The sequence below is a fragment of the Eretmochelys imbricata genome, chromosome 3 (assembly GCF_965152235.1).
Source record: "Eretmochelys imbricata isolate rEreImb1 chromosome 3, rEreImb1.hap1, whole genome shotgun sequence".
NCBI lineage: Eukaryota > Metazoa > Chordata > Testudines > Cheloniidae > Eretmochelys > Eretmochelys imbricata.
This window is the reverse complement of record NC_135574.1, coordinates 113,726,976-113,742,331: the sequence shown is the minus strand read 5'-3', so window position 1 is coordinate 113,742,331 and position 15,356 is coordinate 113,726,976. Positions and strand designations below refer to the sequence as shown.

The 15,356-nt window shown below is 38.9% G+C and overlaps 1 protein-coding gene across 1 annotated transcript in view; it reads right to left on the bottom strand.

Moving 5' to 3' along the window:
• The window catches only part of PPP1R14C (protein phosphatase 1 regulatory inhibitor subunit 14C), a 71,224-nt gene that overhangs the window by 12,638 nt on the left and 43,230 nt on the right, over positions 1–15,356 (bottom strand). The window contains exon 2 of the mRNA XM_077811789.1: positions 762–845. Within this exon, the coding sequence (XP_077667915.1) occupies positions 762–845 (84 nt within the window). The remainder of the gene's footprint in view (positions 1–761; positions 846–15,356) is intronic.

The window sequence follows — 15,356 nt, the reverse complement described above, 5'->3', positions numbered from 1 at the left end:
TTCAAGTGTGTTTTCCAGACACACAATTATTCTTCCTTTCTCCCCACTCTTCCCTCTCCCACTCCATTTCATTAACATTTACCTCAAACAAGATTATGGAATTAGACCAAGAAGTCTACTGTAATTACCTAATTCAGATGACATACTTTGGATTTCCCTGTTTTGTTAATTCTTGTTGTTGACTATCTTGATTTTCACCCCACATTTTTAGATAGAGCCCTGAATGGCTACCAATGGGTTATGCTTTTACACTCAAAAAATTGCATGTGTTTCAACAGAAGCTGTAGTTATTTTTTCCATTGCTAGGAAAAGATTAGTAATGAAGACCACAGGGATCCATACACATGCATTAATAGGGAATAATACCAACACTGTCATGACCAGAAGACCCATTGGTTTCTGAGGTTCTTAAAGTTAACGTGGGTTTTTCCTCTTCATATTTTACAATACTAATGACACTTGGAGAAAAGTTAAGGTGATCTACTACTTCTCAGAATAATTATCCCTCTCACTAGTGTACTGGACATTGTATTTTTACTATTGTCATCCTCATTCAAGGAGTTTCCTCATAATGCTAGGGAATCTGTTTACATTCAGACAGTAGTCCTAGACAGGTTACATTAAATTCCCTTTTCTCAAATTTAGGAAATACTCATTCTAAGGCTACCACCAGAAGCAGAGTCATTCAGAATTAACATATCAGGGTGACTATATCTTAAGTCAGCTATATGCTCAAGTTTACTTAAGGAAAAATATTTTACCTGTAATTTGATAGCTCTCTCCTCTTCATTAGTTGCATCAAGAAGGTCATCAATGTCAATTTCTACATCTGGCATCTCTTCTTCCTGCAAAAGGAAAAAAAAAAATCAGGTTGAGTGCATTAAGTTGTCCAACTCAAAAGCTGAGCTGGCAGTCTAGCAATAGCACGTACATTACCATCTGCTGGGGGTCAGAGGAGAAAGAAATCAATTAGGCACACCAGGTTGGTTCTTCATTCTTAGGCCAAGAGAGGTCACAAACAGCATGCTTAGGCCTTGGTAGTACAGGAAGGGAGATTTCTCGTAAGTCTGACAACTTCAGGAACAGTGTTAACTAATTCAAGAATAGCTGCATATAGCCCTCCTTGGATTGGAGGAGATGAAGTGTTCGGTGCGGGGAAAGGGATAGAGAAGCAAAAGAATTGCTTTGAAAATTATACTCTGGATTGGCCTTTCGGCTGTTCCTACCTTGTTTCAGTTATGGAAAGGCATGCTCATTCACTGTTAGCACAAAGTGACACCCTAGTTCCCACCAGAAAAGTTCAGATTTCCAGTGCCCACAATGAAGAAATGAGAAATTTCATACACAAAGTTTTTCTCCATAAGATTTTTATATTCAATTGATATCCCACAGCTTTTGCGTCACCAATGAAATCAGACAGATGTTACATGTGAGACAAAGCCATTCAGAAATTGGATCTTTCTGCCCACTAGTTTTAGGAAACATGATCAGCAATATATAGATTCTGAAGTACTACATGCTTCTTCAGTCTCTCCCATAGAAAGCATTTTTGCTAAAATTTAGATATCCCTGCTTACTGCATTTAAATTATGTAAAAATAATAATAAAAAAAAAATCTGATGAGCGTTTTAACTGTCTGACCAAATACAATGTCAGAGTTGTTCCTCTGTACTTACAAGTATCTCAATGTTAGCAGTTAAGATTCATTTTATTCACACCATCAAAATAACTAGCCAGATCACAGATTCCACCTGCAAACAAAACACCAACTAAGACAGAGACTTAAGCTTCTCCTTTAAGCTAAGTTTGCATTTTGTTATTTCTTGAGGGATGTGGATGGATTGTTTTTTCTTTTGAAAAAAGTAGAAATGGCACAGAAACATGCTAGTGTAGAACTGCAGACGGTTAGACAATATCAATATTGATATGGAATGCAAGTCACTTGCATGGTTAGCAAATGCAGCAGTAGACATGTCAAGCAACAGTTAGGCATGGACATTCATTGAGTAAAATAAAAAATATTTTCAACTGGAAGTTACTTTTTTCCCCTAAAATACTGCATGCACGCACACACACAAAACCACCAACCTCTTCCCCAAAACTGGGTACAAATTAAGTATAAGAAGGGTGAAAAAAATAATACTTTAAAAGAATTGTGTGGACTAAAAAACCACCATTCAGTATGAAGTTAGACATAAGAAATAAAAGCGGCCATACTGGGTCAGACCAAAGGTCCATTTAGCCCAATATCCTTTCTTCCAACAGTGGCCAATGCCAGATGCCCCAGAGGGAATGAACAGAATAGGTAATCATCAAGTGATCTATTCCCTGTCGCTCATTCCCAGCTTCTGGCCAACAGAGGCTAAGGACACCATCCGTGTCTATCATGGCTAATAGCCATTGATGGACCTATCTTCCATTAATTTATCTAGGTTTTTTTTTTTAAAATCCTGTTATAGTCTTGGCCTTCACAACATCCTCTGACAAAGAGTTCCACAGGTTGACTGTGCATTGTGTGAAGAAATATTTCTTTTTGTTTTAAACCTGCTGGCTATTAATTTCATTTAGTGACCTCTAGTTTTTGTGTTATGAGAAGGAGTAAATAACACTTCCTCATTTACTTTCATCACACCAATCATGATTTTATAGACCTCAATCATATTCCTTCTTAGTCGTCTCTTTTCCAAGCTGGAGAGTCCCAGTCTTATTAATCTCTCCTCATACAGAAGCCGTTCCATACCCCTAATCATTTTTGTTGCCCTTTTCTGAATTCCAATATATCTTTTTTAAGATGGGGCAACCACATCTGCACACAGTATTCAAGATGTGGGTGTATCATGGATTTATACAGAGGCAATATGATATTTTCTGTCTTATTATCTATCCATTTCTTGATGATTCCCAACATTCTGTTCGCATTTTTGACTGCCGCTGCACATTGAGTGGATGTTTTCAGAGAACTATCCACTATGACACCGAGATCTCTTTCTCGAGTGGTAACAGCTAATTTATGTTGAGATTATGTTTTGCAATGTGCATTACTTTGCATTTATCAACATTGAATTTTATCTGCCATTTTGTTGCCCAGTCACCGGGTTTTGAGAGATCCTTTTGTAGCTCTTTGCAGTTTGCCTGGGACTTAACTATGCTCAGCAGTTTTGTATCAACTGCAAATGTTGCCACCTCACTGTTTACCCCTTTTTCCAGATCATTTATGAATATGTTGAATAGGACTGGTCTCAGTACATACCCCTCGGGGACACCACTATTTACCTCCCTCCATTCTGAAAACTGACCATTTATTCCTACCTTTTGTTTCCTATTTCTTAACCAGTTACCAATCCATGAGAGGACTTTCCCTCTTATCCTATGACAGTTTATCCACTGGATCCCCTTGTCCATGTGCTTGTTGACTCCTCAAATAATTCTAGTAGATTGGTGAGGCATGATTTCCCTTTACAAAACCATGTTGACTCTTCCCCAACAAATTATGTTCATCTGTGCGTCTGCCAATTTTGTTCTTTACTATAGTTTCAACCAGTTTGCCTGGTATTGAAGTCAGGCTTACCAACCTGTAATTGCTGGGATCACCTCGGGGGCCCTTTTTAAAAAATTGGCATCACATTAGCTATTCTCCAGTCATTTGATACAGAAGCTGATTTAAATGATAGGTTACAGACTACAGTTAGTAGTTCTGCAATTTCACATTTGAGTTCCTTCAGAACTCTTGGGTGAATACCATCTGGTCCTGGTGACTTACTGTTTAGTTTGTCAACTTGTTCCAAAACCTCCTCTAAAGACACCTCAATCTGGGACAGTTCCTCAGATTTGTCACCTAAAAAGAATGGCTCAGGTTTAGGAATCTCCCTCATCTTCAGCCGTGAACACCGATGCAAAGAACTAATTTAGTTTCTCTGCAATGACCCTATCGTCCTTGAGTGCTCCTTTAGCATCTCGACTGTCCAGTGGCCCCACTGGTTGTTTAGCAGACTTCCTGCTTCTGATTTACTTTAAAAAAATAATTTTGCTATTACTTTGAGTCTTTGGCTAGCTGTTCTTCAAATTCTTTTTTGGTCTTTCTAATTATATTTTTACACGTCATTTGCCAGAGTTTATACTCCTTTCTATTTTCTTCACTAGGATTTAACTTCCACTTTTTAAAAGGATGCCTTTTTGCTTCTCACTGCTTATTTCACTTTGTTGTTTAGCAACGGTGGCTCTTTTTTGGTTCTCTTACTATGTTTTTTAATTTGGAGTATACACTTAAGTTGAGCCTCTATTATGGTGTCTTTGAAAACTTTTCATGCAGCTTGCAGGGATTTCACTTTTGGTGCTGTACCTTTTAAGTTCTGTTTAACTCACCTCCTCATTTTTGTGTAGTTCCCCTTTCTGAAATAAAATGCTACAGTGTTGAGCTGCTGTGGTGTTTTCCCTGCCACAGGGATGTTAAATTAAATTATATTGTGGTCACTACTACCAAGGGGTCCAGCTATATTCACCTCTTGGAGCAGATCCTGTGCTCCACTTAGAACTAAATCAAGAACTGCTTCTCCTCTTGTGGGTTCCAGGACTAGCTGCTCCAAGAAGCAGTCATTTAAGGTGTCAAAAAACTTCATCTCTGCATCCAGTCCTGAGGTGACGTGTACTCAGTCAACATGGGGATAGTTGAAATTCCCCATTATTATGGAGTTTATTTTAATAGCCTCTCTAGTCTCCTTGAGCATTTCACAGTCACTATCACCATCCTGGTCAGGTGGTCGGTAATATATCCCTACTGCTATATTCTTATTATTAAAGCATGGAATTACTATCCATAGAGAGTCTATGGTACAATTTGGTTCATTTAAGATTTTTATTTCATTTGATTCTACACTCTCTTTTACATATAGTGCCACTCCCCTACCAGCACGACCTGGTCTGTCCTTCCGATATATTTTGTACCCTGGTATTACTGTATCCCATTGGTTATCCTCATTCCACCACGTTTCTGTGATGCCTATTATATCAATATCCTCATTTAATACAAGGCACTCTAGTTCACCCATCTTATTATTTAGACTTCTAGCATTGGTATATAAGCACTTCAAAAACTTGCCACTTTTTAGCTGTCTGCCATTACATGATGTAATTGAATGGGATTTTTTTTTTCATTTGACTGTTTCTCATCAGATCCTACCTGTATTTTATATTCTTCCATCCTCTCCTCCTTACTAGGACAGAGAATCACCATTAATAGATCCTCCCCTAAGGGTTGTCTCTATCCGAACAATGTGCTCTTCTGCACCTGTCAGCTTTTCCCCAGCCCTTAGTTTAAAAACTGCTCTACGACCTTTTTAATTTTAAGTGCCAGCAATTGGGTTCCATTTTGGTTAAGGTGGAGCCCATCCTTCCTGTATAGGCTCCCCCTTTCCCAAAAGTTTTCCCATTTTCTAATAGATCTAAACCCTTCCTCCCTACACCATCGTCTCATCCACGCATTCAGACCCTGCAATTCTGCCTGTCTAACTGGCCCTGCACATGGAACTGGAAGCATTTCAGAGAATGCTAACATGGAGGTCCTGGACTTCAATCTCTTACCTAGCAGCCTAAATTTGGCCTCCAGGACCTCTCGTCTATCCTCTCTCTCCTATCCTTATCTATGTCATTGGTACCTACATGTACCACGACCACCGGCTCCTCCCCAGCACTACATATAAGTCTATCTAGCTGTCTCGAGAGCCGCAAGCTTTGCACCATACAGGCAAGTCACCATGTGGTTCTCCAGACATCACAAACCCAGCTATCTAGGTTTCTAATGATCGAATCTACCATAACAATTACCTGTCTCTTACTAATAACTGGAGTTCTCTCCCCTGGAGGAGCATCCTCAGTGCGAGAGGATATACATCATCATCTGGAAGGAGGGTCCCAACTATGGGATCATTTCCCTCTGCTCCAGTTGGATGTTCTCCTTCCCTGAGACTTTCATCCTCCTCAACAGCACAGAGGCTGTCAGACCGGGGGTGGGGCCTTTCTACAGTATCCTGGAAAGTCTCATCTATGTACCTCTCTGTCTTCCTTAGCTCCTCCAGCTCAGCCACTCTGGTCTCCAAAGCCTGTACACCAACTCTGAGGGCCAGGAGCTCCTTGCACCGAATGCACACAGATGCCTCCAGCCCATATGGCAGGTAATCATACATGCTGCATTGGGTGCAATAAATTGGATAGCCCCCACTCTGTTGCTGGAATTCTGCCTGCATTATATTTTTATTCCTGAAGCTTGTTCCTTCGTTGCTGTTTTGTTTTTATCAGGGGTGTTTTTGGTTTAAGTTTAAAGAACGTTAAGTGTATCTAGCCCCCCCACACACACACACCCTCTAAACTCCCTCGCAAAACTCCTGTTAGCCACTCCTCTGGTAGCTTAGGAGTGGGCTTTTTAAAGCCCTGGTCTTCCTGAGTATGACCCATTGTAGTCTCCCCTGGTTAAGGGTGATAGGTGCTAGAGGGCATAGGGATCAAAGCCTTGTTAAGAAGCTCTCAGCCTTGCCTAGCAAGCCGTTAGGCTCAGCACACACACGATCAGTATACGGGCCCCCAAACAAACACACCACACAGTATATTTCAGTCAAGCAGCAAGCACACCACAAACAAACACACACACACATACCAAGAGTCATGTAATCACTCTTCCTTCACCTGGAGAAGTCCCTCGCAAAACTCCCATTAGCCGCTCCTGTTCGCTAGCTCCCTAGACCATTCATTAGTAGTTACTTAAGGTGCCTAACTAGCCTGGCCTACATTAATTTCCAAATCACCCATGTTAAAATCCAGAAATCTGATCAACAGGTCCTGCACCTTTACAATATTTTATGTATGCAGTGTATTTTGACTACTGTTAATACCCAAAGAATCCTTGTTTTGGAATTAAGATGAAATTCAGAATTTGTTCAATATTCTTAATACTTGTGTATACTGTGGTAAGCCCCAGGACAAACACCTACAAAAGGGGGGGTAGTAATTAGTCCCAGGGGATTAAAAGGCCCCTCCCTATCCACTGAGGAGAGAGAATACAGGACAATAAGGTTCAGCTGGAAAAGGGGTTGCTATGGAACCAATTAGGTTCAGCTGACTCCAACTACTTGGGACCTTTTTAAACCCTCCCCTGGGTGGTAGGAGAGGGAGGGTGAGGAGCAGGGAAATTGCCAGTAGGCTGTTTGCAGCAAGACACCAGACCTTCCCAGTAGGGAGGCTGCACTCCCTCCCCAGAAGGGAAGGAAAACAAGCACAAGGGAGTGACTGAGAAGAGGAGCAGCAGGACCCTGTGCCACCTTTCAGGATTCGCCTTGCCCCAATCCTGAGTCTCCAAGGCTAAAAAGGACTGAGCCTACTGAGGTGAACAAGGTATTTTGCCACAATACGGAATGCAAACTGTTATTTCATTAACATGTAGACATTCATCTAAATTGCCACTACAGACCTGTGTATAAACACTGATTTATATAGCTACACAGGCCACAAAACTATTTTGAGTGCACATGCAAAGCAGGGTCAAAGTTAGTTTTGTTTTAAACCACACACATTTTGTACCTGCCATTATAGATTAGCAGCAGTGGTCAGCACATCACACATTGTCAGGTACAATTTTTCAAGTAATCCAGGATCTGGGAGATGTACCAAAAAGCCATATATGCATTCTGATAAGTTTTTAAGTTAGCTTCTTCGATTTAAAAGCAACAACGGATTTTAAAATTGAAAACAAGATTTCCCTGAAGAAATCTGCCCTATCCTCAATGCTCTCTTCTCCCATACTGAGCAACCTGTTTCCTGCTTCTGCCTCAGATTTAATGCAAGTTCCAAGTCTGGGCTAAGCATAGGCTTGTACAAGTTTGTAGGCCAGGTTACCATAGAATCATGGAGTTTAAGTCTAGATGGGACTACTAGATCATTTAGTCTGGCCTTCTGTATGTCACAGGCCACCAGCACCTGCATACTAAACCCAACAACAGAAAAGAAATCAAAGTTTTACAGCCCACAGGAGACTAAACTATAGTGTGCTCCTGACAGAGCGTAGGAGGGACTGAGGTAATGGGTTAGGATCCAACCTTCTTATATAGGAGCCATATAGCCACTAGAGGAGGGGGGAAAAAAACATCAGTCCTTACTAGGCTGAGCTAGAGTCAGACTGATGACCAACAAGTAAAAGGTTTAGTAGCCCACTGGCAGTGTTCTGAGAAATCCTATCTTCCAATAAATGCTAACTTAGATTGTAAGCTCTTTGGGGCAAGGACTGACTTTTTGTTCTGTTTGTACAGCGCCTAGTACAGTGGCAGAGAATAAGTATGATAACACCACACAACTTGAGAGGGTCTCTCTCACACTCACTATGTTAAGGTTTTGAGTGTATGGCTTTGTAAGTTAAGAAATGTAAGAAATAAGGTAGCCATGCAAACTTTATTCAGTCTGTATGGGCATATGCATATGATGCAATCTTTACTAAAACTTATTTTCTTCCTACATGGTTTGTTAGCAGGGTTTAAACCCAGGACCTCATTATCAGACCTCTCTTGATCAAGCTAAAGGAGTAATAGGTAGCAAAAGAAGGCTATCATCCTTCATGTAAGCCAGTGACTGGGGGTAGCAGGGAGGGTTGTGTGTGACACTTTTCTAGTGGTTACACAACTGTTTGCTAGAAAGCAGTGCAGTGGCCCATACTGCAGAGGAAGGCAAAACACAAAAACACACCACCAACAAAAAAACAGGGTCTCTGCCAATCTGACCTGGGGCATAATTCTTTCCCAACCCCAAATATGACAAATCAGTTAGACCCTGAGCACATGGGCACACACCCAGGGGAAAATTATCTGTAGTAACGCCAAGCCCTCCCCTTCTAGTGTTCCATCTGCAGCTGTTGGAGATATTTGCTAACAGCAGTCATGAAGGGGTTATATACCATTGTAGGCAATATCATATCATCCCCTCTGTAAACGTATCAAGCTCAGTTTTAAAACAAGGTTGGCTTGTTGCTCCCGCTATTCCCTGTGGAAGGCTGTTCCAGAACTTTACTCCCTTGATGGTTAGAAATTTTCATCTAATTTCAAGACAAAACTTATTGAGGGCCAGTTTATATCCATTTGTTCTTGTGCCAACATTGACCCGTAACTTAAAGAACTCCTCTTCCTCCCTGGTGTTTATCCCACTGATGTATTTAGAGAGAGCAATTGTATCTCCCCTCAGCCTTCATTTTTAGGCTAAAATCTTGCCTCATAAGGTAGGTTCTCTATTCCTCTGATCATCTTAGTAACCCTTCTCTGCACCTGATCTAGTTTGAATTTATCTTTTTTAAACATGGGAGATCAGAAATGCATACAGTATTCCAGATGAGGTCTCACCAGTAGCTTATATAATGGTGGTAACACTTCCTTATCTGTACAATACCTTGCCTGATGCATCTTAGGATAGCTTTAGCCTTTTTTCAGAGACACATCCCATTAGCAGCTCAGTCATCCTTTGATCAACCAATACACCCAGGTCTTTCTCCTCTCTTGCTTCCAACGGATATGTCCTCAGCTGATAGTAAAAAGTCTTGTTGTTACTCCCTACATGCTTGGCTTGCACTTTGCTCTATTAAATTTCATCTCATTTCTTCTACTCCAGGTTTCAAGATTGTCTACCTCTTCTTTAGGATATTCTGGTCCTCTTCTGTATAATCTGCACATTTTATTAATGCACTCCCACTTTTTGTGCCATGTCATTAGTGAAAATGTTAATAAAGATTGGTCAAGACTGATTCTTTAGGAAAACCTCTCGCACCCTTCCTCAAGCCTGACAGTTCATCTTTGAGTATGACCCATTGTAGTCTCCCCCCCTTTAACTAGCTCCTTGTGCTTTCAATTCTCATATTAATCCCCATCTTCTCCAATTTAGCGAATAATTTCCCATATGGAATTGTATCAAATGCTTTACTGAAATCCAGGTAGATTAGATCTTCTGCATTTTCTTTGTCTAGAAAATCAGTTGTCTTCTCCAAGAAAGAAATCAGGATGGTCTGGCACAATTTACCTTTTATAAAACCATGTTGTATATTATTCCAATTGCGGTTTACCTCTCTGTCCTTAACTATTCTCTCTTTCAGAATTTGTTCTAAAATCTTGCACACAACTGAGGTCAAACTAACAGGCTGTAGTTTCCCACATCACTTATTTTCCCCCCTTTCTTAAATATAGATACTATATTTGCAATTCTCTGGTCATGCAGTACAACCCCCAAGTTTACAGAGTCATTAAAAATTCTTGCTATTGGGCTGCCAATTTCATGTGCCAGTTTCTTTAATATTGTTGGATTGAGATTAACCAGGCCCCCTAATTTGCTCCCACTAAGCTACTTGAGTTTGGCTTTCACCTCAGATGCGGTAATTTCTACTTCCATATCCTTGTTCCCATTAGTTACCATGCCACCATCCCCAAGCTCCTCCTTACCCTTATTAAAAATTTAGGCAAAGTATTTGTTCAGGAATTAGATAATTTAAGTATAGCCTTCAATCTCCACTCCATCCTCTTCTTTCCTTGTTTTCTTTTTATTTATATGGCTAAAGAACCTTTCGTTATTGGTTTTAATTTCCTTTGTGAGGTCCAACTCTGCTTGGCTTTTAGCTGTTCTCCATTTTTCCTTCAATATTCTAACCTTCAAGGGGTAGCTTTCCTTGCTGATCCATCCCACCCCTCTATTCCCTGTATGTTTTGTGCTTTCCCTTAATAAACTGTTTGAGATGCTTGTTCATCCAGTTCAGTCTGCAACCCCTTCCTACACATTTTTTCTTCTTCTTACTTTGGATGCAGGTTTCAGATAGTTTCTGCAATTTATCCTTAAAGTAATTCCAAACCCCATCCACATTCAGATCTTTGAGTTCTTCAGTCCAGTCCCCTTCCCTAACTAATTCCCTTAATTTTTAAAAAAGTTTTCCCTTTTGAAATCAAGGACCCTAGTTGAAGACCTTCCTCACCATCCCTCCCCCCAAACATCAAGATTTGGCAGAGACTTTGAACTGCCATATTACACCTCTAGATTCTATTCCCATGTCAAGCTTTACATATTAAGTCACATGAATTCTTTGTAGACAACAGCCAAGGAAATTTAGTTTAACATACTTGAGAAGTTTGATTACGAAGAGTAATAGTTATTCCATGGTTAAGGCAATTTCCCATTATAACCCCAATTCTTAAAGAAAAAAAATGGTGGTGTTATGGGGACTTCACTTTGGGAGAAATGTTGGAGGGTCTCATGCAGCCAGTAGTAAGACTTAAGAGTTTCTAAAAATAAGAATTGTCTAATGAGATATTTCGCCGAATATGAGAACTATTATAGATCTCATTAAGGCAGATAAAAAGATGAATTGATCACAGATTTGGAAGTTGGTGGTTGCCTAGGGACCAGTGATCATGACTTGATTACATTCAATGTGGGCAAAAAGAAAACTGTTCCTACCAATAATATATATAATTAGTGTTTCAAGAGGGCTCATTTTCCAAAGATAAGGAAAATAATGAGCAAAACTGACTGGAAGGAAAAGTTTAAAACAGAAAAAATGAATGAGACCTGGGAGTTCTTTCAGAAGACTTGATTAGATGCTCAAAAAGCCATAACACAGTAAAGAGAGGATAATTTTGGCTAAAAGCCATCCTAGTTTGGCAGCAAATTGAAGATACTAATCAGAAGTAGAAAAAAAGTAATATTAGACAAAAAAATGAGGAAATAGATAGCATTTATATAAATTAGAAGTTATGAAGTGTAGAAAATTGATAAGGGAGGCTAAAGAAATCATGTAACAACCCATGGCTGGTAGGTCTAAGGACAAAGCAGCTTTTTAATTACTTAGAAACAAAAAATATCCTAACAATGGTATAAGCACATTATTAGATGGAGTTAGCAAAACCGTTAATGATGCAGAAAAAGCAGAAGTGTTCACTGAACACTTCTATTCTGTATTTGGAAAGACATAGGATGATGTGTTTCTTTCATATAAGGATAAATTACTTTCCAGTCCATTAGTAACTGGGGAGAATATTAAACAAATAATACTAGGCATAAACATTTTAAAATCAGCAGAACCAGATAACTTGCATCCAAAAGTTCTTAACAAGCTGGCTAGGGAGATCCTAATGTGCTAATATTCAGAAAGGGCAAATGGTCTTACCCAGGTAACTATATGCCCCATTAGAATGACATCAATCCCAGGAATGAATAAAAACTGGGAGTTTAAAAACAAAAGGAAGTATTTCTTCAAACAACACACAGTCCACCTGTGGAACTCTTTGCCAGAGGACGTTGTGAAGGCCAAGCATATAACAGGGTTCAAAAAAGAACAGAAGTTCATGGAGGATAGGTCCATCAATGGCTATTAGCCAGGTTGGGCAGGGATGGTGGCCCTTAGCCTCTGTTTGCCAGAAGCTGGGAATGGACATCGGGGAATGGATCACTTGATGATTACTTGTTCTGTTCATTCCTTCTGGGGCACCTGGCATTAGACACTATGGGAATACAGGATACTGAGCTAGATGGACCTTTAGTCTGACCCAGTATGGCCATTCTTACGTTGGAAAGGTAATGGAAAAGCTAATACAGAAGTCAACTGAATTAAGGGTAGCAATATAACGGTTGGTTTCAGAGTAGCAGCCGTGTTAGTCTGTATTCGCAAAGAGAAAAGGAGTACTTGTGACACCATAGAGACTAACAAATTTATTTGAGCATAAGCTTTCATGAGCTACAGCTCACTTCATCGGATGCATTCAGTTGCCTATCAGCATGATTTTATGGAAAATAGGTCTTGTCAATCAAGCCAAATTTCATTCTTTGAAGAAATTTGGTTGATACAGGTAACTCTGTAGATATAACTTGGACTTTTGTAAACTGTTTGACTTAATGCATTTAACATATGCCCTATTGATTTAAGAGATGACAGCACAGGTCTGGTGGGACAATATTGAGTGATGAAAGATTATATGAAAAAGAAGTGGTTAGATCCCTTAACTCTACACCTACAAAAATGTTTTCTTGTAAAGAAATTAAGTTTTAAAATGGCTGTCACAGGACCTGGATTCCATTGACACAATTTCAACTGAAGTTGTTAAACAGATGTGATTGGGAATAGGCAATTTCACTCTTCCAGTTCTGAAAAAGATCTTTTTCAGAACTTTAAGTACTATCACAAAGTAGTATAAGCAAATTAAGACATGCAGTTTTTTTTTTTTTTAAAAAAGAGGAATTTCAGTTATAGAAATTTCTTGTAACACTAGGCAGAGGGACAATAGGGTTGAGGTCTCTTATTTCTTACCTCTATATATTTATTAAAACTTTTTTTGCTACTGACAAGCATGTTACCTCTGGAGAGACAAATACAGTTTGAGAACTGCAAAACTAAGCATCTCTGATAGTATCTTCTAGACTGAGCACTCCATCCCATTGGGTAGATGGAAAGATTAACCTAAATCTATACAGAAACCCCTGGAACCCCATAAAATTGGGTCCCTAATCCATGAACTATTGGAACTCATTTACAAAACTTTTCTTAAACATTAAATGAATATATTGTCTCATACTATAAAATTTATAATCCCCATTCCATGATATGATCTTTGAACTATAATGTATCTAAAGATCGTTTTAATTAAGATAGGTGTGTTTTCCTCAAAAAGCATGTTATCAAAAAAATCCAATTCAAATTAACTTTTTTTAAAAAAAATCATTGATTTTTATTCCTCTTGGTCTCCAGTTCCTGGAGACTCCAGGATAATCCTGGAGGGTTGGCAACCGTAGCTCAGATTATATGAAGTGGAGGAATTAGATTTAAGGGAAATTAATGACGTATTTCCATACTCTACCCACACTTACTGAAAGGATTACCAATGGGATGGAATGCTCAGTCTAGAAGATACCATCAGAGATGCTTAGTTTTGCAGTTCTCAAACTGTGGATTTGTCTCTCCAGAGGTAACATGCTTGTCAACAGCAAAAATGTTTTAATAAATATATAGAGGTAAGAAATAAGAGACCTCAACCCTATTGTCCCTCTGCAAATTTCTGTACACAGAGTCAATCCCTTACCTCTCTATAAAAGTGCAAAGTTTCAAAAAGTTCAATGAATAGAAGATTGTTGGGGGCGGACTAGATCTGGACAAGGAGAAGAAGTCTGGAGATAAATGTGAGAAGGGCGGGACAGGCAGTAGAAACAAAAGTGAAACTGTTTGAGCAGCATATTCCAGAAGTCTTGAGGTCTTTCTGAGTGTAGCCTTTATTGATTTGAGATCTACCATACCATTCTCTCACTAGAAGGGAAACCCTATAATGGCAGCAGGCCACAAAAGAGATCTAGTTTGGGAATAAGAACCATCAAGAAATATATATTGCTGATGATGATGATGATTTAAAGAAAGCCACACCAGTGAACTGGAGGAAGTCACTTAAGTACTTGGATTCAGAGACTGTTGAAATGATGATCTCACTTTTAACATCAGTAGCTTCTTCTGCCAGTACAGAAAGCATTTTTCTTCCTTTGGACTAATTCATTCCAAATTGAGAAATCATTTGGGACCTGAAAAAGCAGGAAAGCTTGTTTTTCTTTTCCAGATTATGAACAAATAGGAAAATGAAGGTGAAGACAACTAAGTTAGCTGCAGAAGCCAATATTTTAGGTTTCTCATGTTGACCTGGCTGACAGTTGATTTACTATTTGCTTGTTTTTTTAAAAATATTTAATTTAACTATTTTAGTTAACAATTTTAACAAAAACAAACCTGTTTTAAAAAACTTGAATGTTTAACTAAATTCAAAAATTCATATGCTTGTTTTGTTAAAATATTATGTTTGCTGTTGAAGAAAAAAATCCAGAATACATAACGTTGTTTTAGTTAAATAAAACAATTTAAATGTCTGTCTAGTGATGTTCTCCTCCTAATACAGCATGGCAAGAAAATCCTCCAAATATTAATGATTAACCTATTGAACTGGAGATAGTTTACCTCCCAATGACTTCATAAATATCTGCTTCAATTACCTTTGGTTAATGAAATAACCAAACAAGCATTCATTTTCTGATATAGCTATAAAACTAATCTGAAAAGTTTTCAAAATAAATCACTTTCAAAACGTATAGCGTGTACCATCTAAAAATGAGACATCTGAGTTAAGAACATGTACTAAGCTTATAACCACCAACAAGAATGCACTTTCATGTTAAGAAATCCCTGACTAAATCAAATCCACCCTGTTAGACTTATCTTTAATTAAAAATTATGTAATGTGATGAAACCTCCAGGAATACATCCAACCAAAATTGGCAACCCTAATGAGCAAACCCACGTTCTTATTCAGATATTTGTAGACCAT